The sequence below is a fragment of the Pectinophora gossypiella genome, chromosome Z, assembly GCF_024362695.1.
Source record: "Pectinophora gossypiella chromosome Z, ilPecGoss1.1, whole genome shotgun sequence".
In the NCBI taxonomy this organism is placed as follows: domain Eukaryota; kingdom Metazoa; phylum Arthropoda; class Insecta; order Lepidoptera; family Gelechiidae; genus Pectinophora; species Pectinophora gossypiella.
The window spans coordinates 8,130,336-8,154,911 of record NC_065433.1 but is presented as its reverse complement, the minus strand read 5'-3'; the positions used below and the strand labels follow the sequence as shown (position 1 = coordinate 8,154,911).

The following is a 24,576-nucleotide window of genomic DNA, read 5'->3' as shown; positions in this document are numbered from 1 at the left end:
TTTTGTATTTTTTTTTTCCTAAATTGTAGTCGTGTATTGTCCAACAGTGAACAATAACATCACGCCTTTTTCCCATTGGAGTAGGCAGAGACTGTGGAATTTCACTTACCACTACACGCTCGTATCGCTACATGCCCGTACCAAACATACATACATAATATCACGCCTTTAACTCTTATGGGGCAGACAGAGCCACAAGTAATCATAACATAGGTACATAAATAATTATCATGCTCGTACCGCTAATGGGATGTTCTTGTGACTCTGCCCACCCCATTAGGGATACGGGCAGAGTGATAGTATGTCTTATTATTGACAGATTAATTTCGCCTTCTGCTATTGCGCGGGATATTTGCGAAGAAACGTGGCAATTCTGTGTTAGTGCCAGAGTGTGAGCGCGGGTGATCCTTATTAGATAAACGACATTTTTACTTTTCTAGGTTCAAAGTAAAATACGTACCTACTTTCATAAAATACAATACATTCATTCATTCAAACAATACCATAAAAATATTTTATTGCGCACAAAGAAATAACATACCCTTAAGTACCAGGATACTAGCATTCGAAAGAGATAGAAACATGCACACGAAAGTAAACTGTCAAATTATTTGTCAGTGCTTGTTTACTATCTGTGGAGTGAAGTTCGAAATTTGGATTTGTTGTGATAACTGTGATCAGTGATAGTTCGAGGTGTCTTTGAGTAATGTAGGTTATTATGAAATGATGATGTGTGTGGGTGCCGGCGATGGCAACTTAAGTGAAGCACGGAACTTGTATCAGCGATTCATAGAAGGTAGACCAGCTGATGAAGCCAGGCAACTGCCTTCACTGCATTGCTTCAGGAAAATGGTCAATCGCCTACTGCATTTAACGGGCTCTTTCCACGCGTCATCCGAGACTGGCCGCTCGGCGACCCGTGATCCGGAGTTTGAAGAAGCCGTACTAGCCGTGCAGCCAACCCAAGGACTACCACGCGAACCTTACCACATGCAACGTACGCCCGAGCTAATTCCTACTGATTATTTACCTCGTGTGGCATTCTGAGAATGGTACCGAGTTCAAGTGGAAAGCTCACCAGACTTTGCTTCGAAAGTGTTGTGGACAGATGAAGCGGCAGGTCTGTGCATCGAACGGGGATGACGACATTGCGAACCTTTCTTGTAAAACGTAAGTCTAATTATTAATTACCTACCTACTTACCCACACTTTCACACTTTTTTTTCCTATTTACTATTAAATTAAATACCTTACCTAAACAAGTAGGTAATTTTAACTTATTTTACACGTCATAAAATAATGTGAGAATAGTTGTCAAAGCAAAATGACTCCAATTATTAGATGCTTTAGTGTCATTCTTGTTTGTTACAGTCGCCGATGTGCCGCCGACTCGGATTGTTCCAATCGGCCGCCGACTCCTTTTGACGTTGCCGCCAAAGCTGCCGCCCGCTCGAATTTCGTACCTATCGCGGCCGTGCGAGCGCCACGAGTACCAGGCGACCAGGACGCGCTAGGAGATTTGTGTAGTGCCAATATTTGAGTGGATTAAGAACAGTGACCTCAATAGTGCTGTGCCGCGTTTTTTACATGCTGGAAATATTAAAATATTTTTTTAACTGAAATTGAAAAAAATATCAAAAGTGTTTTTTTTTAATTGAAATTTTGCAGATAAGATCTACATAAGGTATAGTTTTGTCCCCTTTCGGCTTGATACCCCCCTTCCGTTACAACCTGTATATACACTTTGGTACCATGTCACATTAACTTTTTTGACAAATTGAATTTTAAGTCTCACTAAATAACAAATAATTGTTAGTGCGACAGAGTCCTAAAGAGGGTACATTATATTGCTCATGACTGTACGTATCTTAGCGCCAAGTAGAGAGTGAACTTGTAGGAGAGGCGGGGGTGGAGGAGTCCCGTAGTGGGGAGTCTTCGGCGTCGTCCTCGGGCGTCTCCGCCGGGTGTCGGCAGAACGGACAGTGGCCTTTCGTCACTAGCTGTATCTCGTAGTCTTCCATGTAGAATAACTGAAGAGGAAACTTTACCTTATTATTTGGCCTACCGACCTGAATCCTGGATGACCGATAATTTTACCGAAAGCATTTAAGCAGTTACGTGGAGGAGCTCGGTGGCGCAGCGGTAAACGCGTTCGGTCTGCAATTATTGAAGTTAAGCAACTTTCGCAAAGGCCGGTCATAGGATGGGTGACCACAAAAGTTTTCATCTCGAGCTCCTCCGTGCTTCGGAAGGCACGTTGAGCCGTTGGTCTCGGCTGCATTAGCAGTCGTTAATAACCACCAATCCGCACTGGGCCCGCGTGGTAGTTTAATCTTTCGAACGCCGGAACGCGGATCTCGACCAGACACAATGTAAAATCTATTGTGTCTGGTATCTCGGCATATGAGAGGTTAAGGCCCGATCTCCTTATCCATCCATAGGGAAGGCCCGTGCCCCAGCAGTGGGGACGTTAATTTGTCTGGAATAATAATACTACACGTATTGCGGAAAATATTCAGTCAAATAAAATAAAAAATAATCGGTTAGTTAGAGGATAGTGAACACAGTGTTCGGAACTGAATTTCGAAATACGAACGTGTGAAGAATTATGGCGTGTTAGTTGAAATAGTTGAAAAGGATTCCCTCTTGTCCTGTGTGGCATATGTATATCATGGCATCTATACTTAGTACAGATATCGTGGCTGACTTTACAAACTGACGTTAAAAATATTTTTTGTCTTATTGACAATAACAAAAGGTGCAAATCAGATTTGGTAAAAATTTCAGATACACCAGTTAGCGACGTCAGCGACGATATGTAATATAGTCAGATAAATAACATAGCATCACGCTTGTATCCCCAAAGGGGTAGGCGAAGGTGTACACCCACTCCTCGCCAGCTATATGGAAATACCATGTAAGGGGCAAGCCTACTACCACCAAGCGGGCACAAATCCTGGAAAGCACATAATATCTATTAACTATACATTTATTTACTCATAAAGTCGAACTCAGTAGTTTAGAGCCCAAGCCGGAATTCGAACTCGTGACACTACGATGTAATTCAAGCTCCGTACAAGGCTATAAAGGTATTTTCAAAAGTGTTAAATGATGCAGACAGGGTAAAATGTTTGGACACCTTGTAACATGTATTAGGGATGAATATAGAAGGTTAACAGCGTAGAGGAAGGCCATGACGAAGTTACGTAAAAAAGGACGACGTTCGACGTTCCTTGAGGACGATCCCGTCATACAAGGAGGTCAAGGAACTTGTAAAAGATCGACAAATCAGGAAAGAGCTCCACCGCCAAGAGCCTAGCTCTTAAATTTTGAATGAATGAAATGCTCACATTATGGCAGTGCGGGCAGGCGGCGGCGGGTAGTTCCGGCAACATGTTGCGGTATAGTCGCGGCGGGGAGCGGTGCGCGATGACCACGCTGGCTGGTGACAGCGCCAGCAGCGCACCTCGGCTGCATACCACCACGCCGCTTTCGTCCTCCTGCATAGGGACAACTAGTATACTTAAAACACATAATAACGGGTTCTTACCGCGTTTAAATCAGGGATATGAGACTCCTGATATTTCGACACTGTTGTAAGTGCCATGATCACGGGATTACTAATGAGATTGGATTGGCGTGGAGTAGTGGGGCACTTGCAACAGTGTCGAAATATCGGGAGTCTCATATCCCTGATTTAAAAGCGGTAAGAACCCGTTATTATGTGTTTTAATTTAACCGCGTAAACCTAAAACAATGTATAACCAGTATACTGTTGAGAATGGAACGCCGATTCGGTTTCCGGACGGTACAATTAAGGAAACAAACTTTTCTAAAACAAAGTTTGTCTCGTTTCTTTCTGAAAGGTTTTATAGTCGTCAATAAAAACCTTTTTGGTCTGACTCAGCAGAAATAACTACCCATGCTGCCATCTCTGCGTTACAATAAATACTAGCGGAACTTCACGGCTTGCTTGAGGAACGCTTTCCATTTGTACTTACTAGTTACACAACTTACTTACAGATGGCGTGCTAATAAAAATAAAGCCCGCCTGTTTTTGAACAAATTGTTTAGTGCAAATCGTGCAAATGGATTAGAATGGGTAATTTATTTATTTATATTTAGCAGTTTCAGTACTTCTTGCAGAAGTTATGCTAGTTGTGATCCACAGATCATTGTAAAGATAATGAGATAATGAGACACCGATGAGGAAATATGTATATTCTTACCACAGACATCGTTCAACATTATTATTATTATTATAGTAGGGGAGCCCAGAGGGCCAAATGCGTTTTTACTCGAGCACTTTGAAGACCTATTGGATCGCAAAGATTATATGCTAAAGAAAAAAAAAGTTTATGTGATGTATACCTGTTTAGTGGTGGGGGAAGCGTGTATAAATTTTCAAAAATGTAAAAAAAAAAGCAGTTACAAAAAAAACTTCAAGCGCGTCAGTGTTCAATAACGTGAACGGTCTACGAACTCCTGTTTACAGAAAAATATTAGTCTGACGAATCGCTGGTGACACGTAGCTGTACTACCACGTAGAAATTAAGGAAAAAATGTTTTTTCTCGGATTCGTCAGAAACTCATAAGAGAGGTTAAATTCACTATAAAAAGTATACTATTATAAAGACTGACGATTTGGACGTGACCAAAAGTTTATATAGATATTTGTAAATGCAAAAAAAAAATCGTGACATCGAAATACTCGGGCGCGTCAGAATATTATACAGGTGGTTCAGCTCGACATTCTAGAGGGTGTGAATACTTAATCTGATGATTTTGTGAAGGAATTATTTAATCTGACAATTCAAAATACTGAATAAAATTGGTCCTAACACCGCTCCCTGCGGTAGACCGCTGAGGACTTTTCTGAGAACAGAGTATGATTCTCCGATGCGCACAGAGAAGGTGCGATTTGACAGGAAGCCTTCGATCCACTTCAAGAGATTGCCTCTGATTCCAAAGTGCTCTAATTTAGCAATCAATCGTTTGAGGAACTCGATCAAAAGCTTTTTCATAGTCCAAGTGAATAATATCTGTAGGTATTCGTGCCTTCCAATTTCTTGTCCATGTGTCCAAGCAACAGAGTAAGTTGGTAACTGTTGACCTCCTTGGCACAAAACTATGTTGCTCCTCGAAGATGACATTCTCTCGGCCCAAAAACATCCTATATATCCTATAATATGTAGGTATCTTTGCACGGATTTATTAAAATCGAACATTCCGTTCAAAAGATATTACGAATTTTAAGAGTTCATACGACACTACGACAGAAAATAACTTGGGCATAAGTAGGCATACATTATATTTAAATGGTCTTTGTTGGACATCCTTAACTTTAATACAAATACACTTCTCATCAAAAAAATCGAAACACTTCCGTTTTCATTGTTTCTGTCCGAATTTAACACAAAAAAGAATTCATACGATGAAAAAAAATACATAAATGTATAGCTGGCAGTTTGGCCATTACAGTAATAAGCGAAAATTCTAAATTCAAAATTAGAATTTCATTTGTTTATCTTATAAACGAAATGAATCACTGTTTTGAGACAAATGTGTGTTTAGGGTTGGAGTACATTTAGCGTTTAAAAACTAAAAATTGGCGCCTATCCTTAAACTTTTTGTTTTTTATTTCAATACTGTGACTTTGGGACGTCTGAAAAAAGGTTTTTTTTTCTAAAACGTATGGATACTTCGCCCACAGAAGCCGCCCAAGTTGTGGCATTGCTGGATTCTGGCCTTAGTCAGCGTGTTGTGGCTGCAAGACTGCATCTAAGCCTGTCATCTGTTCATAGAGTCTATAAACGTTATCGGGAGACTGGTTTGTTCACGCGCCGTTCAGGATCTGGCAGGAATCGGGTCACTTCTGAGCGAGATGATCGATTTATTGTAACAACTTCTTTAAGAAATCGACGCCTTAACGCTTTTCAACTGCAGCAGCGGCTTCGTGTTGTACGAAGGGTGGCTGTAAGTGACTCTACAATTAGAAGAAGGTTGAAGGATCGTGGACTGGTACCGCATAAGCCAGCAAATGGGCCGAAATTAACTGCAGACCATCGAAGAGCGCGCCTTAACTTTGCACGTCAGCACCTAAATTGGTCATACCTACAGTGGAGCAAAGTTCTCTTTTCTGATGAGTGTAAAATTATGCTGTATGGTAACGACGGAAGGAACAAGGTCTACAGAAGAGACGGAGAACGCTATGCACAATGCTGCATTGAAGAAAAGGTCAGCTATGGTGGCGGTTCGTGGACGGTTTGGGGAGGAATCAGCGCCGACGGTAAGACAGAGCTTGCTTTCGTGTCTGGGCCACGTCTGCCTGCACTAAACTGTCATCGGTACGTCGAAGAGTGTCTCGAGCCTCATGTGATGCCCTATGCACATTTTATTGGCAACGGCTTCATATTCATGCACGACAATGCGAGGGCTCACACCGCGGGCGTCGTACGAGATTATCTTAACGAAGTCGATATCTCTATTATGGAATGGCCAGCAAGAAGCCCGGACATGAATCCCATTGAACATCTGTGGGATGAATTAAAGAGACGAATTCGAGCAAGAGATCCTGCCCCAGAAACACTTAGCCAGCTGCAAGATGCAATCCAAGAGGAATGGGACAATATACCACAGCATGTGATCGTGACTCTCATCCGATCGATGAAGAACCGTATGGAAGCAGTAATTAGAGCTCGGGGAGGGAATACAAGTTATTAAATAAACGTTTTTTAGCTTTTTTTTTCATTTACGTGTGTTGTTTTATCCATTTCCTTTATACTCCATACGGAATAAAATGACTCATTTAACAAAATACGAAACCTATGAAAAATTCATTTAAATTTAGAACATTAACATTAAGATTTGATAAGCTCATATTACTCACTATTAAACGACATTTAACATTTATTCCTAAATGTACACATTTTTCTGATAATCCTGACAAAACGTAAACTTGCAAGGTGTTTCGATTTTTTTTGATGAGAAGTGTATATGCGATAAAAAATATTTTCCCTTGAAATGGGAATTTTTAGGGTTTTTTCCCTCAGAATTGGGAAATTTTCCAAAACGCGGGAATTTTCCGGGTAAAAACCCAACACTACGGCAGACAATAGTGTGGGGCAGTGCGAGAGAGTAAGACGTGGAGAAAGAGTGAGAAGGGAAGAGAGGCATCGAGCGGGAAATATATAATTCTTAATAATTGTACATACTACACTCTTTTAATAATTTTACATTCTTAGGCTTATGAAAATCGGCAGATGATGGTATTTCTATCAATTTTAGACTATTTCCTTTAAAATGAAAAAAAAATATATTTGCGCTTGAGTATTTCAAGGTAACGGTTTTTTTTTGCAGCTTAGTGATTCCGTCAAATTTTTAAGTCACGCTCAAACCGTCAGATTATGAAAGGGGTATTGTTTTCTGTATGTAATTAACTTATTTTGTTTAAATCTGATGTGCTCAAGTTTTTTAGAGGATCGATTTTTTTTTACTAATCTGATCGACTGCCCTAGCCCTGCGTCACTATATTGAGGGACCATACTTGGTAAAAGTACTTAACATAGCACAAAGATTCTCTTCTAATACTAAACTGCTGAGCTCGAGTCACATACGAAATCCCCGCTTGGGCTCCCCTACTATTATATTGGTTGTCACCAATCTCTGTAAAAAAAAGTGTCCGCACGGCATCTTGTCATAAGCTACGGCGTGTAACGACACTGAACAACTGAGATTGCACTTTATTTGAACTGCCATAACATATTAATTTGAGAGAACGAACTTATACTATCTACATAACCTGATGCACACTTATTTACAACACGGTGCGGACGCTTTTTTAGAAAAACTTCTTAGCGAATGTGAATGTGTCCTTTTGTTTATTGTGTGTCAGTGTTTGTTGCTTATAAATTGGTGAGATGGGTCATCCAATTCACACGAATTAAGAAAATGAGCTCACCTCGTCGACTTTGTCCAGGAAGGGGTCGAGCGAGTCGAGGTCGTGGTCTATCCGCAGCACCTCTGCGCCGGCGCTCTCCTCCCGCACCGACTGCGGCAGTGGAGTGCGCTCCACCAACTCCAACGCCTCCTCCATCGAAATCCCCTCCGCGGGCTCGAACTCCACTAACGGTAGCACTTCTGTCAATTATAAACTTTTAAGTAGTTCCTTGTGGTGGTTTATTATGTGATTCTATTTTTAACCTCGTAAGGCCCGGATTTCCAAACACAATCACAATTAAAGGCATCTGAGCCTTACGACCCTATGTTGGACTGTGAGTGAATTAAATCCAGAAATCGTCCAGCACCTTGACATTTCCGGGAATGTCAAAACCGACAAAGTTATTGTGTCCAATACACCGTATTGGATGATGCCCATCCCCAATATCGTTCGGGATATACAGTTCGTCATACTTGAAGGACTATCATAAAGAGCAATGAGGTGATCAGTGATCACCCGTAACCATATGGTTCATCATCTTTAGGAATTTCTAGCACTACTACTTCTGACTACTGATGACTTGTATCTCTTCCTACTCTATTAGGGATTAAGGGCGTGTATGTATGTGGTGTGTTACCGTGGGTAGCGAGCGAATGCGCAAGCGCATGTCCGCAGTGCGGGCAGCGCGCGGCGCAGAGCGGCGGCGCGTGGCGGCGGCAGCGCCAGCACAGCACCGCCACGTCATCGTCTCGCGCCTCGATCCCGCCGCCGCCGCCACCCGCGCGGGTCTTCACCATCAGCAGCTCCACGCTCTCCTAAATAAACCACAATATAATATGCACTGTTATAATCTTCCAAAACTAAAATCCAAAACTTATTTTTACAACCGTTTAATAATCTATTACACGAAACACAGTTGTCTATCTACCATTACAATAGGTTCGCAACCTGTGACGTCGGTGAAATAAAACTCAATGCATACTTAATGGCTTAACGTACCTTCCGAAGCATATTACTTTCGGACAATCAGTGGATCAGACTGTAATGTCCTAACCAAACTAGGGATCACAAAGTGATTTTTGTGACACGTCCCCACCGGGATTTGAACCCGGGACCTCCGGATCGTGACCCCAACGCTCAAACCACGGGACTACGGAGGCCGTTAACATAGTGGTGAACTTATATTTATTTGCAACGCATTGCAGAGTGTGCATCGGGTGTAAAGTTCACAAGACGAACACGGGACTCTACACGGTGAAGTGGGATGCTTGTATCCCAAGAAAATATCTAAATAATTCACTCTAGTTGTATATTGAATCATAAATAGAGAATAATAATTTTCAATCAGCCAATATAATGTTAGCGAAACTAACCTGAAACTTCTGGGGAATCTGAAAACCGAGAATCTTGTCCAACATTTGCCTCGCCAACGAGTTAGCGTTCAACGCTTTTGCTTGTTTAGCCAAACACAGGTAGAGACAACTGTACGTTAGGATGTAAGGGTAATATTGTAGTGATTGTAAACTGTTACAATAATTAAATGCACTGGCATTAAATATGAGGACTCCCCGCTGCTGCGGCGCTGGATGCAGCTGCACGCTGCTGTGCCCAGAGACGCGCGAGTGTATTAGCTTTAAGTTGTATAAGTTATTACAAGTTGTTTGTTACTAACATATATGGATAAAGTCCGAAATAAATAATTTGAATTTGAATTAAGTTAAGGACTCTAAAGCTGCGCGACCACATGAGCGGAATCAGCCCCAACGAAGCGACCGGAGCGATGATTGCTATGAGTTGCAACATCTGTTCAAGTACTTTCCAAGAAAGAAAAAAGATCAATCACGTTGTCAGGGGTACATAACAGGCCAAAAGGATCTTTCAATCGAAAAATCTGCACTTGCCGCTAAACACGGTATCCACGCAGGCGAAAGGCTAAGAATACAACATGAATTACACTTTTAACACTTTTTTTCGATATCCATACAGGGTGTTAGTGATATCGTAACGAAAACTTTGAGGGTTGATTCAGGCCATGATTCTAAGTTGATATCAAGTGGAATTTTTCATCGCGATCGTGTGGAAGGGAAAATAACTTTAAAAAACATGATATCAACTCAGAATCATCCCCCCTCAGTATTCGTTACTATGTCACTAACAACCAGTATATTATGTGTTATACATTGTTTTAAGTTTACGCGGTTATTATCATAATTAAAACACATCCCGTGATCATGGCACTTGCAACAGTGTCGAAATATCGGGAGTCTCATATCCCTTTTTTGAAACGCGTTAAGAACCCGTTATTATGTGTTTTAATTATATTATGTGTTATTTGAAAAGGATACAACATGGAGACGCCAGGCGGCGGCTCTCCGTCCAGCAGCGCGAGGATATACCGCGCGGCGTTGAGCAGTGCGTCCGGCTGACTCAGCGAGAAGGGCTCGTGAACGCAGCGGTGCACCGAGTCATACGCGTGGTAGATGCGCGCTAGCCGCTCGTTGTGCGCATGAGCACGTGTGCTTGACGTGCGGTTCCTGCGAAATGAGCTTTATTTAACGACTATAAAGCATTTATCGGATGGCTTAGCAAGAAGAGCTCGCTTATTACGGAACTATAGCATAATTAATAATACTACGGTTTGGTAGAGGTGTTTTAAAGCTAAGAACCGGGACTAACGGCTTACCATGCACTTCGAAGTACGGAATCATCTTACTTTTCCAGACAATCAGGTGATGCATGCATGTAATGTTCTCACCATACAAAGGGTAATCTCACAAAGTGATTTCGACAATGTGGCCATAGGGAATCGAGGCTGGACTTTCAGATCGTAAGCTTAACGCTCTACCCACTAGACCACGGAGGCTGTACTAACTTGTCTGTGGCGGTGGCGTGTGCGGTGTCGAGGTACTGCGTGGCCAGCAGGTGGTGCAGGTACCCGGCGTCACTGAACCGCTCCTCCGTCACCGCGTTGCCCACCAGCATCGTGAACACGCGCATCGCCGTCGCCGTCTCGCCCGCCATATGGTACGCTATTGTTAGATAGAAAAGAACAATCTCGACTGATACATCACTATTGTAAAGAACGTCACAACACTAGCTGACGTACTTTGACAGATCTAATTCTTACCGCGCATTGAGGCTATTGTAATCACTAATTGTGCTGAACTGGGCGCTTAAAATGGCCACATCAAAGCAATTTATCTAAGAAAGCAATATTGCAATTTGATATTTGCGCATATAAAAGTAAGTGCGCAATGCAAACAAATGTCAAATAGCAATATTGCTTTCTTAGATAAATTGTTTCGATTTTAACCCCCCCTGGTCGTTCTGTTTAATCCTATGTATCACGTTACACAGCATCACGCCTGTATCCCCGAAGGGTTAGGCAGACGTGTATAGTATATACACCTCGCCAGCTATGTATCATGTATGTATCATGAGTACGAGTATGTATCATCTATGTATCACGTTACAGTGATGTTATAAATGTGAAAGTGAAGGAATATTGTTGGTTGGCAATATTGTCTAATTCCTGTATGCACCATCTAATTTTATTTCAAGTTATCCCTGTCTTTTTCTAATCCGCCGAAAAGGAAACACTGAGGTGTGCTTAGTCTAGTCTCAATAAAGGAAATCTTGGGGACAGTTTTAAATAACTATATTGGCCGTTTAGTACTTCTAGTTGTACGAGTATCTATTATTATATGATGTGTGTACGGACACGAGAGAGGAAGGGGTAGACCTAGGAGAACATTTATGAAACAAATAGGAGCAGGTCGTGTCGTATCAGGAGGTAAAGGTTTTGGCGGGAAGAACAGAGGAATGGCGATTACTCCACCGACAAGAGCGCACCTCTTAAATAAAGAGAGAGAGAGTACGGCCACGAGTACTAATATGTATATATATACACTTTGAAACCAAGTCACATTAACTTTTTTGACAAATTAAACCGTAAGTTTCATTAAATGTTAAATTTGATAGTGCGACAGGGTTCTAAAGTGGGCACATGGTATTGCTCATGACTGTACTAGTATTTGACGAGTTTACCTTTCTGCGCCTCGATGAACTTGCTCTCCTGCGCCATGCGGTGTGCGTATGGCAGGTACACCTCCCTGCGACACTCGGCGTGCTCGCGAGCCAGCTGGAACGCGCGAGACCACTCCCCCGCCTGCACGGCCAGCTGGGCCACGTGCCTGCACGATACAATAACAAATATAATAAAAATATATTTCCTGTGTAAAAACTAGGTAATTCGGGTACGTAAGGGAAAAAAACATACGCTAATTCTAAAAACCATTTCGAGATTTCGTATTAATTAGATTTATTTCCCTATCTCATCATCATCAATTTAAGAGCCACGCTCTTGTCGGTGTAGCATTTGCCATGCCAGTCTATCAAAGGGCAATTCTTGGCTTCCCTATAAGACACAACGTTAACCTTTTCTTTAATCTGTTCCATGTAAGCTCTTCTTGGTCTTCCCCTTCATCTCTTTCCTTCTATGATATTTATAATAAATTCGTCGTGTCTTATTAGGTGTCCAATCATCTTGCCTCTTCTGTCATCAATAATTCTCAGTATTTGTCTTTTTTCCCTTACTCTTACTAGCACGTCCTCATTTGTAACTCTTTCTATTCTCTATCTATTGCTCTCAAATCTCCCGGATGGTGTATATTTTAGCAATAATCGTGTATTTATTTGACCTTCATGTGACCTCTAACCTGACTGTTGGGAATAGTCGGAGGCAGCCAGGAGCTCTTCAATGAAGCGTTTGATTATAAATTTAAAATACGTTTATTGAATTAAGTCGAAAATATGTTAATTACAAAACGTATGATCGTATATCGATACAGAAGTCGAATGACAAGGGCGAATAATGAAACGATTATTTTTTCAAAAATTGACAGCTGATTTACGGAGACCGGTGTGAAGCGAGGCGCAAGAGCAGTGGAGCCTCGAACGGAACGTGTTGCGGCGCGATCTTCGTTTAGCTTCATGCTGTATGAGTTGGTTCGTTAGTGAGCCGATAGATGGCGCTCAAACACTGACAAATTCATTAATTTAACAAATTTCGACGACAAGGTCAAACTTTTATTGCGTAATTCTTAAATAAGTCAAATAGACAAATGATTTTATTTAGATAATTTAAACTCGCTTCTAAATAATTTATCTTTGACCTAGTCATTTGCTAGTTTGAATAGGTACACGTCATATACAACATACTTGTAGTCGCCCAGCCGCTGGTACACATCAGCGGCGGTGGCGGGCTCCCCGGCCGCCACCAGCGCCTCCGCCACGTGCCGCAGCGATTCGCTCGACCCCTTGTCCAACTTACGCGCCAACTCGATCAACCTGTACAATTTACAACACACCAACATTGACATGTTAACGCGTACACATCTGAAAATCTTGTCGCAAACATAGGTCTTACACACGAGCAGCACTTTTATATCGACCATAGTCAAATGTCAACTGCAGGTGTCGCACGACGCGCGTTTTGTCTACAGCATCTGCCTCCGTTGCCGTAGTCCTGTTTGAGTGTAGAAATGTAAGTCATCTGTCGTGTGTAAGAAGGCTTAGATAATTATCATTTGTACCCTTTTTTGGTTTGCTGTAGCCGGGTGTATATAGTAAGTGTTTTATACGTACATGTCCCGTCGTCCGCAGGCGGCCATGAGTTCAGCAGCGCGACGTACGTCGCCGGCCGCTAGGTACATCTCGGCGGCGGCGCGAGGCTCGTTCACGTGCCGCGCCCACTCCGCGCGCCGCCGCGCCAGCGCCTGCAGACCTTCGCCCTCGCCCACGTACTCCTAGCACACACAGACCAATACTACAAATGCGAAGAAGCTTCGCTGTAGACTGTGAATGGTGGAGAGATCAAAGGGAGGCCTTTGCTATGGGACAATATTTAGGTTTACGCACCGCAACTACATATGAACAGCACGTAAACCGATAGAACGAAACCGAAAAACGAGCTTATAGTACTTTACAGAGCGGTCCATACCTGTGCCTTGTTGAACATGCGGAGGTCGACGTAGAGCGTGAGCGCGCGGTCGTCCTTGCCGGCAGTGCGGAAGGCGCGCGCGGCCTCGCTGTAGCGCCCGCGGTACGCCAGCACCTCGCCCGCTATCACCGCGCGCTTCTCACCCGCCTCGAAACGTTCCTGTGGGTTTCAAAGGGCCATATCAAGCATCATAATCATCAGCCCATTAACGTCCCCACTGCTGGGGCACGGGCCTTCCCTATGAATGGATAGGAAGATCGGGCCTTAAACCATCACGCGGGCCCAGTGCGGATTGATGGTTATTAACGACTGCTAATGCAGCCGGGACCAACGGCCTTGTGCCTTCCGAAGCACGGAGGAGCTCGAGATGAAAACTTTTTTTTTTGTGGTCACCCATCCCTTTGCGAAAGTTGGTTAACTTCAACAATCGCAGACCGAGTATTAAGCATATCATCTAATAAAGGATTTCATAGCTGCTGAGAAAACAAATAGAACTTCTTGTTATGATAATTTGAACAAAACAATGATTCTGTGAATTTACTTTCCTTTCTTTTTCTTTATATTCTGTATCACTAACCTGCAGATGGTCTATGAGTGTGAGGTAGATGATGTTCTCGCTCCGCTGAAAAGCCTTCCTGGCCACCTCGAACGACAGCTCCTCTAACGCCGCTAACCCGAGACGTTCCCAGTCGAGCGCCGTCACTCCCAGACACGCCACCGCGTACGCATCACTGTACGAGTTTAAAAAAGTCAGTTTTCAGATAATACATTAAACAGTACTGTGGTAGTGGTTAGAGCGTTCGACACGCGTTCTGGAGGTCCAATTCTCGGTGGGGACATTATCATATATATAACTTTGTGTTAGTGACCCATGTTTGTTAAGAACACATTGCTTGTTACTTGATCGTATTGAAAAATATTGCTTCAAAATAGATTTAAAAGACTTATTCATAAAGGCTGTGTGCACACGTAATTTAATACTGGAATATCCGAAGCTAATCCACGAATAAGCTAAGCTACAGACTGTTGATTGTTGAAGGAATTTAATATTATGAGTGAAACTTACATAATCGTCTTATGGGTTCAAATACAATAAAGAGAACCGAATTCACATATACGCATCCAATATTAAATGGATAATAAGATGATGCATGACCATCAAAACTATATCAAAATAACATGTTTACCACAGAGTACTTCGTATCAAACTGAAAATGTTTACATTAGATTATGTCATGTCGACAATCGCTGCGGTGTCACGGTAAACAAAATTGTCTATTATAGATAAAAGCCAATAGCAAAAAGGTCAGTTGTTTTGTATATATATTTCCAACATAGAGTAATACAGTAGGTCCAAGGTTCAATGCATTTTTTATAACAATTTTAAAATTCAATGTATTTTGATTTGAATCATATATTTATTTAAACATTGTAATACCGGTTGCTTTAACACTGGAAATTTGCAGTCAGGCAATGTATTTAATTCTGCTCAATGGAGTAGGATAATGACCCAAAAGCATAGAGCAACACGAACCATGCCCAAAAGAGCTTGGTCGAGTCAAATTATAGACATGCTTCTGCTTGCGTAGTATAGCGGAGTTTGGTCGTTTGGTTACTGATTACTCGAATGTCGGGAAGTAGGATGAACCGTGCTTCGAAAAGCAAGTTGCCGTTGATCCCTGTTACTACTTACTCTCTCTCGCTCCACCAACCCCAGTGGAGCAGCGTGGTGGAGTATGCTCCATACCCCCTCCGGTTGATTGAGGGGAGGCCTGTGCCCAGCAGTGGGACGTATATAGGCTGTTTATGTATGTATGTACTACTTACTGGTGTAAGTATGTAGTAGTTACATAAACCATAGGGCCCTTCGGCGGTTCAATAATAATCTTGACACCAGGGCAGGGTTGCTCAAAGTAATCCACCTCACAACTCACAATCCACACAATAGAAGAAGAAACTTATGTATTACGCATCATTAAATGTAGTAAGTTAATAATATGAAAATGGGTAAGGTGCATCATCTTATAAAGTATTCAAGGTGAAGAATCGAAACGTCTGACTCGAACATGATTGAACCATAAGCACGGGCGAGTGCTATGAAAAAAAGTCCTATTCAAGGTATATAGGATAAAAAAGATAGAAATGAAATGAAAATAAAAAATGTTTGTATTACCAGAAAACAATACAATGAGGCACATAAAGTAGGATGAGTATATTAAAAATGTAAACAAATGAACAGAGATTCCTAAACTAGGCGGAGCCTGTTTCTAGGGAAACCGTAAAAACAGGGTCCATGTGATGTTGGCGCATAGTTTGCCAAAGGAATCTAAGTATTAGAGTGAAGGGTGTGTGTGTTAAGTAGGAATATGAATGTGTGAGTATGCGAGTTTAGTGTATGCGAGTATAATAGTAGAAGTAATCATAACGAAAGTCTTATACTTACGTGAACAATTTGTGCTGCACGTATTGGTGCACGGCGTGTGAGAGGGGCACGTTTATAGTCTGCATAGAATTCGCTTGCAAGCAGAATACGCGCCCACCCTGCAATGTTAACATCGGAACTGGTACATATAGCCGAAAGTCATTAGGTACAAAACCAACCAAATCGTTGATGGATTTATTATCCTTTAGATTTTTGAAAGATCTAGGTATCACACTAATGTTATAAATGCGAATTAAGTTTGAGTTTATTTCTTCCTTTTTCACGATATGAATCATGCTCTAAATGACAAAGGGTGTTTTTAAAGCAATTGGGTCATGTACTAGGTTCAAGATAAATTATGAAATTCTGATTACTAAATAAAGACAGATCTAAAACTAACGAAAATCATTTTCCTTTTTTTATTTAATGATTTTTTAAACATATTTATGAATTTTAATCAAGAAAATCGTAATAATAAGTACATTTTATCACGTTTTTCTATGACGTCATAGTGCGCTTTTTCTAATTCCATAGTAATTTCATGTTTTGACGTTTAGTAAAAACTGATTTGACTAGTTGGAAACTAGCCTGTTGCAAGAGATGGTTTTACGGAGCTACACAATGACATACAGGCGACAGCGGGGCGCTACGCGGAGAAATAAGGAAGGCAGTCGCATTTCGGCGTGGCGTTAAGTAGTGACCATAACCCCACGGCATAACACCACGAGTTGACACCGCCGACACGACACAATAGCCAACAAGTTTGTTGTACCTGGAAGCCGACGACGGAGCCGATGAGCGGCTGCGTGGCTGGCGGGAAGTGACCCGCCTTGATGGCTAGCAGGCCTCCACCAGACATGCCCAGCAGCTCCTCGCACCACGAGTTCCACGACACCGACGATACGTTCTCCTCCTGCAGCAATCAGTTGCGACTCAGAGCCCGGCTACACGGTCAGTATTGCATCAGTCCAGTCCATCAGTCTGCTCAGACTGATGAATATAATTATATTATTCCAGGACAGAGATAATAAGGTCGTTTCGCTTAACGGTAATCATCCATGTCTCTATAAGTAAGCGAGCTCCATGAAATATGGTATTTATAAACGCTAAGATAGAAGAATAATCATCCATGAGTTTGCCATCTGCCCAGATAGACTGACGGACTATAAGAATGAAGAAAGCGCTACGCCGGCGGGGCGGCCTCGCAAGGCGCATGTTATAATATACAGGGTGTTAGTGACATCGTACAGAAAACTTTGAGGGATGATTCAGACCAAGATTCTCGGATAATACTCACAGTATAGAGCAGATCTCCGGTGGGCAGACTGTACACGCGGCAAACAGACGACTCGTCTACGACGGCGAGGCGGCCCCGCGAGGCGCTCACGTCGAGACACCGCACGCTGGCTGGCGTCTGGAAGATCATCTTACACACGCCTTCCCGCGGCTCCACCTGCCATATCTATGAATCAACGGATTTTGTGTTAATTAAGTAATTAATTATGTCCTACACATAGCTGTAACAGTTCTTAGATCTCGTGTAGTTTATGAAGCTAGATGTTACCATCCTAGTTTCGAGTTATAATTGAGCCGCTAACGGTCTTAAGATATATTCTCTCTCTTTCTATGACATTTCATAGGAAGGAAATATTCCCAGGAATACAAAACAGTCCCTAAGCACACCACTGAGCCAATAAGACGTATTTTCCTCTCATGAATTATAATTACGCCGTTATAAACAGAAAAATATGTGTCCTTTCTATCACGCGGGACCAATATTATGATCCCGTGATGACCTATCACCATACGGTTCTTCATACCCATACATCCTAGGACTTCGTATATATAGTGGTTACATCTTGACGTCGGATCACTAGCAGCTCTACCCGGTTAGAAATTACGGGCGTGAGATTATCTAGGCAAGTTATTATACAAATAAATTAATAGTATTTTATGCAACAGTTGTATAAGAAGGGTCAAAAAATGCGAGTGGCGTGAGTTGCGATGTGAGCCTTGGCGAACATCGCAATAAGAGACGCCACGAGCATTTTTTGACCTAGTTATACAACGTTGCATACAATACTTTTTCTACGACGACGTAATTTCAAATGAAACAAAAATTATACAAAGAAAAATTTTATTTATAAAAATGAAGATGTAAATTTTGAATGGTATTGTGTGATATGGTAATATTGGGTACATTGGTAGGTTTTACTGCAGTGTTGATATTATATTTTATACTTTTTAGTGTTTTGAAACGAAACACAAAAATTTTCCAATTTATTTTCCAACGCGCGGGAAAATGGCGGCAAATGTATACTTTTTTTTTATAGTATATCTATGGCACCAAACAAAGTAAAGGTGCCAGTTTCCAGGTCAAAAAAAAAAAACAACAACAATGCTTTTTTGGCGACATTATAGTACAGTTACACTTTGTAAACAATGCTTTTATAGGCCATAGAGCGTACACTTTTTCAAAGAGTTTAATTATGTATGTACTTATATTAGACTTTTTGGTTATTTAAATGCCAGATTAGAGGAGTAGAAAAAATTATTAACTTACCTGTCCATTCAGTAAGCCTAGAAGTAGAACTTCTTCGAAATACAGCGTGGTAACTTTGACGTAACGTATAGGGGCTGGCACGTTCCATGTCTTGGGCAAACGGGGCCCGATCAGGGATAATTTTGTATCCTGAAAAACAAAACCAAATCGTTGAGAGGCTAGCCATATTTGTAGGCTGGGCAGTATATTCACCCATATTATTATCAGTCGTCAAAAGTCGCCATAGCCTATGTAGCGTACGCGTAAGGCGTTCAGTCGGCTTATTTGACGAGAACTGACCAAAGAAAGTCACAGTTGGGTAATGTACGAGTCTACAAAATGAGCGCTTAGTAACATATCAACTTCGTAGTTTACACTGATCTGTAGGTAGTGAATCAAACGAGATATGCATGCGCGTAGGTGGGGGTTATGACTAACCAGAAAAACGAAACCTTAGTAAAGATCATAGTTTACGAGATACCTATTTGAGTTTGTGTGAAAAAGAAAATATCACCGCCTCATGACAGCTTTTTTAATGAGATTTCTTCAACTCTACATTTTTTTAACCGAGGTCATTCTTGTGTTTGATTCGATATTTAGAGAACATCCTGTATATGATAATGAGTAGCTACCTGACAGAGCAGCAAGGCGTCGCTAGTGGCCACGAGGAGCGAGCACTCGGAGCGCTGCGGCAGCTTCTCTTTAACGCGATACAACATACCCTCCGAGTCGCTCTGCTCGTACACCACCACACGTTCGGGGAGTTGCACCTGGACAAATAATAATACTACGTATAGAATGGACACCCTATGGTTTATGTAACTACTACATACTTACATCAGTAAGTAGTACATACATACATAAACAACCTATATACGTCCCGCTGCTGGGCACAAGCCTCCCTCAATCAACCGGAGCAGGTATGGAGCATACTCCACCACGCTGCTCCACTGTGGGTTGGTAGAAGTGTTTCCAAGGCTAATAGCCGGGACCAACAGCATAAAATAAGGAATAATACTACGTATAGATGGCTAATCTCCGCTCCCCACCAGCGTCTGAGCTAGGTTTACCTCACAAGCCCTCGGACATTGTATAATTTCACTCGTAGGGCGTTAGACGTCACAAACACAAATATGCGTGTACGATCATCGTCAATGTGTGTTGTCTGTATAATTCGAGGTTGTTTGTATGAAGTGTCTGGGGTGTAACGTGCAACGGCTTAACGTGCCCTCCGAAGCACCGAATCATCTACTTTTTCGGACAATCAGATGATTCAAGCCTGCAATGTCCTTACCAAACAAAGGACCGTCTAACAAACAGATTTCGACAATGTCCCTATCGGGAGTCGAACCCGGACTTCCAGATCGTGACCCCAAAGCTGTTTTAAGCACTACACCAAGGAGGCAGTTGGACACCTTATATATAGTATGTATACAAATGTTGCCGCGAGATACATTATAACGTAAGGAGCGTGCACTGACGAGTATTTCCGTGTATTTTTCGACTTAATTTCAATGTCACCTTCTAAATCCAGATGTTATAGTAATTTTTGAAATAACTATTAACTTTTGAAATAGGATTAAAGTAGAGCACTTAAAACGCTTAAAACTTTGAAGGACATACGCACAATAGCAGGTCTCTATTGTCGCTTATAGTGCCAACTCCGCGTGCGAGAAGGAAATCCACATGACTAGAAGCACCTTTAATATGAAACTTACCGCCAACCGATGTTTATATATGGCGATCTTCTGTACCCTGTCGTGGCATTTGATCCGGACCTTGTTCCCGGTGGTGAGGTGTTGGATGATCACGTCTGTCATGTTCTCCCGATACGCGTACCTCTCGCGGTACAGCCCGTGGACAGTACTCAGCACCACCTGGTAACACCACAGAGTACCGTCCTGACACGCCACTGCCTGCAACAACGGATTATTTAACGACACAGATCTCAAAACTCGTTGGCAACTACTCATAGTTACCCCTCTTGTTTTCTATGCCCTAGCAGACCGTCACATGTACGTATATTAACTACAACATCTTGTATAACTTGTGACTTGCAATAAACTTCTATTATATTATATTCTAAGATACAAATTTTTTTAAAGCCTTCAGATTCAGAGCGTCAGTTTATTTTATTTTGCTCGCGTTTGACCTGAAAGTAATGCGCTTACCTAGCAAACGCCTATTTACTCTAGCCTTCAACTCCAAAATTACAATAAAGCACCTAGCCTAAACATCTCCACATCCTCCATAAATCCGCAATTTAGCAGTGTGATGGAGAATCCTCCGTATCCCCTTCAGTTGATTGAGGGGAGGACTGAGCCCAGCAGTGGGACGTATATAGGCATATTATGTTTATGTGTGACTTCATCAACCCAAGTTGGTCCATGAAAAGTATCTATCAAGTTTCGATCTATCTATTAGCCAATTTTCATTCCATTGGTCAAGGCGTGAATAGGTAATGTACAGAGTTACTGTTATATTTTAATATTAGTATGTAATGTAATTTGTTGTGCCGACCCCACCTACGGTCACGAGCATTAATATGTATACACTTTGGTACCATGTCACATTAACTTTTTTGACAAATTGAACTGTAAATCTCACTAAATGTCAAATATGTTAGTGCGACAGAGTCCTAAAGTGGCTCATGACTGTACATAGAGTGGGATAAGGGCAGGAGGATGATGATTGTGATTTTTTGTAGTACTTACAATAGTGTTGAAAGAAGGCGAGGGCGCGACTGCCCAGACCCACTCCTGGGGAGTATTAAGTAGCTGCACCCCCTCTGATGTCAGCACAACCCAGCCCCCCGCACCCCCCACCAGCACGAGCGCACCCAACAGGGATATTGACAGAGCCGCTATACCTGTGAAACATACAACAAGAAAACTATGAAATTAACAAAACAGAATATGTATTTCTACTACAGTGATGAGTCCGAAAATACACTTTTAACTATGGCTTTTGGTTCAATATTACGTAATAAGCAACCAAAAATTGGACATTTCAATTTTGAACAAGTTAACTATACCTACTATTAATTCCCAATAGTTGTTTTATCAAATATCTAGTATACATAATTTACTTCATGTATTATGACAGGTATTTTTATGTGAATTATTTATTTTATCCATCTTGCATCCATTACTTGCCTGTACAGATATGGAGCACTGAAGACTGTCACCTGGTAATTGGTACAGATTCAATTCCATACCTACAAAACCATATATATACTTGGTAATATTTACCAATATTCCTCTCTTTATGAACTTGTTGTCCTTGCAGATTATAAAAGGAAAGGGTATCATTCCAATCAGCCACCAGCAGAGTAGACTTGGAGAACGCCACAGCCCATACTGCAGCATCCCTAGTTATTCTCTGTGTCTCATCTCCTTGCTATAACAATGAAAAATGAGCTCATTTTTTCCCACTCATGTGAGTACATAGGTAATATTATTATGTATTAAAAGTAAAACGCCAGCAGTTAGTAAACCCGAAAAAGTACCTATGACTTTCTAATTACCTTATCTCTTATAGACACAGCTCCATTTGCTAAGCCTATGGCCAGATGTTGTCCGTTGTGTGACCAGGCACAGGAGGTGATGCGTCCTGATACTCGGTACTTCTGAACTGCTTTCACATCCGCAGACCAGAATGCAAAGTCTGATATAGCACATGATGCCAAGTGCAGCGTCACTGGATTGTATGCGAGACATTGGATGGCTTCACTATGCCTGTTAGAATAACATATTATATGAACATAGAGAAAGATAAATTATCAAATTATGCTACTTTAACACAGATTTAAAAGGCGATTATTAAACATATTATTATTATAAACTGCAACATTATGTATGATTGATTATAATACTTATACAACAAATATTATTTCTTTCGCCAAAGCCACAGTATTTAGTAGAAAACATATAAACACTTTGCACATCATAAATTCAGAATATCAACAATAAAGTGTAGAGGCATTGCAAATGTATGTTTGTTTTAACAAACAGAAAACTACAGGGAAAATAGTTATTATTAGATATTTTTAAATGTCACACTTCTATTATTTGTTAAAATTTTTAACATAATTAGAACACATGAAAGCTTTAGAGCAGACAAATATATGACATAAATAGGAGTTATTAGTTACAAACCTTATTTAAATAAATACAAAATTAGTACAAACTAAAACACAAATTACCTATTCCATGCAACAGTTATAGGCACACCTGACAAACTCATAGGAGGGAATAAGAAAGAAGAAACACTCAAAAGTTTTGTGATTATTACAAAATCAATTAAATATTATTTTTTCATAAAACTTACGAATATTTTAGGACCCCTTCCATTTTCGAGGTCCAAATGATGACATTCTTATCAGCGCTACCGCTGGCAAACTTCTTGCCATCACTGCAGTATGCTACAGCATGTACTGCCCCCTTGTGGGCTTGAAGTAATTGAACTAGAGCTCCATCCCTCGGGTCATACACCATCACTTTTTCCCCTGCTCCCACCACCAACTGAGTGCCATCGGGACTGAAGCATATTGAGTGGACACTGCAAAACAAACACATACATGTATGACTCTTTTCTCAGTTACTGGGTACCTATTGACAACATCAACTCAACATAGCATCACATCTGTATGCCTGGAGAGGTAGGCAGAGGAACCTATTAACTTGTGCTGTATTTTAATAGTATTTAGGAGGGTATCGCTAACTGAGACATTTGGAGAAACTATAATTTTTAAAAACCAAATGACATAGTCTATATAAAAATAAGCATATAATTTATTCTCATAAAGACCTAATTGGTGAAAAGGTTCTGCAGTCCTGTGCAGCGTATTATAGTTATCACTATATATTATAATTATCACTTACCTTGAAAACTCTACCTTATCTGCTTCATGAATTTTGTTTACCCACTTTGGTACGGTTCTCATTCTGAATCTTCACTTACTTTCGCTTTGACTTTCGAATCGCAGTAATATTTAGTTCATGAGCAGGCTACCTGGGGCACACATTTCAAAACTAATTTTAGTTTGAATTTTTACTTGCTGCTTGGTAACAAAACATGACGACCAGAGACGGAATCATAGGCTCTGCCAGTAGGAAAACTGAAACATATATATATTGATTATGGTAAATCTTGCTGGGCCATTGTTTGACCGCGTAATAAAGCCGCACAATTAACCAGTTATTTGTCTTTAAACAATTTTGGTATCGCCGGTGCGCAGTGCTTTCGATTCAAGTTACTCTACTCAATACGTCAAACAAAACTTACAAACAAAACTCTATTCTCTATGATATATGCGAAGCTCTCTAGCTTGGCAATGGTTCCGAAAAGGTTTTGTGATTTTCGTGTTTTCGTCCCTCCGGACTCGTGGTCACACCAGGTTGTCACCCCAGTATGACAAACAGGAATTTTATTCTTGTTTGTCACACCGCTAACAATACAACACCTTTTATCCTGACTTGTCATTATAAGTAGTGCTGTGTTTATCGGTGTATAAATTAAAATTGATTTTATTTACGAAATTATACTTTATTTAACAGAAACTTATCGCTATCGCCCCGCTAGGGTCGATTAATTCTTTCAAACATTTTTCCTCTCAGCCGAGATTCGCGCCCAATTGGGCACCCTCAGGCGTATTAATAGTATATAGGAAT

The 24,576-nt window shown here is 41.2% G+C and overlaps 1 protein-coding gene across 2 annotated transcripts; it reads right to left on the bottom strand.

The window, feature by feature from the left end:
* Positions 1-846: 846 nt before the first annotated feature.
* Positions 847-24,258, bottom strand: LOC126380502 (intraflagellar transport protein 122 homolog). Of its 2 annotated transcripts, XM_050029947.1 has the most exons (24): positions 24,191-24,258; positions 23,788-24,023; positions 23,234-23,464; positions 22,431-22,641; positions 22,156-22,303; positions 21,619-21,773; positions 20,623-20,820; positions 19,537-19,674; positions 18,926-19,054; positions 17,660-17,824; positions 17,135-17,275; positions 16,384-16,481; positions 14,518-14,671; positions 13,941-14,099; positions 13,586-13,746; positions 13,160-13,288; positions 11,987-12,132; positions 10,812-10,968; positions 10,285-10,473; positions 9,313-9,421; positions 8,577-8,754; positions 7,961-8,139; positions 3,351-3,500; positions 847-2,030 (listed from the first exon to the last, which is right to left on the bottom strand). In XM_050029947.1, exons 2-24 carry the CDS (start codon positions 23,847-23,849, stop codon positions 1,869-1,871), a joined length of 3,549 nt encoding a protein of 1,182 aa, XP_049885904.1. In that variant the 5' UTR covers positions 23,850-24,023; positions 24,191-24,258; the 3' UTR covers positions 847-1,868. The 2 variants fall into 2 exon arrangements, with proteins under 2 accessions (XP_049885904.1, XP_049885903.1); XM_050029946.1 differs by lacking the exon at positions 24,191-24,258 and having other exon boundaries at positions 23,788-24,152.
* Positions 24,259-24,576: the final 318 nt, after the last annotated feature.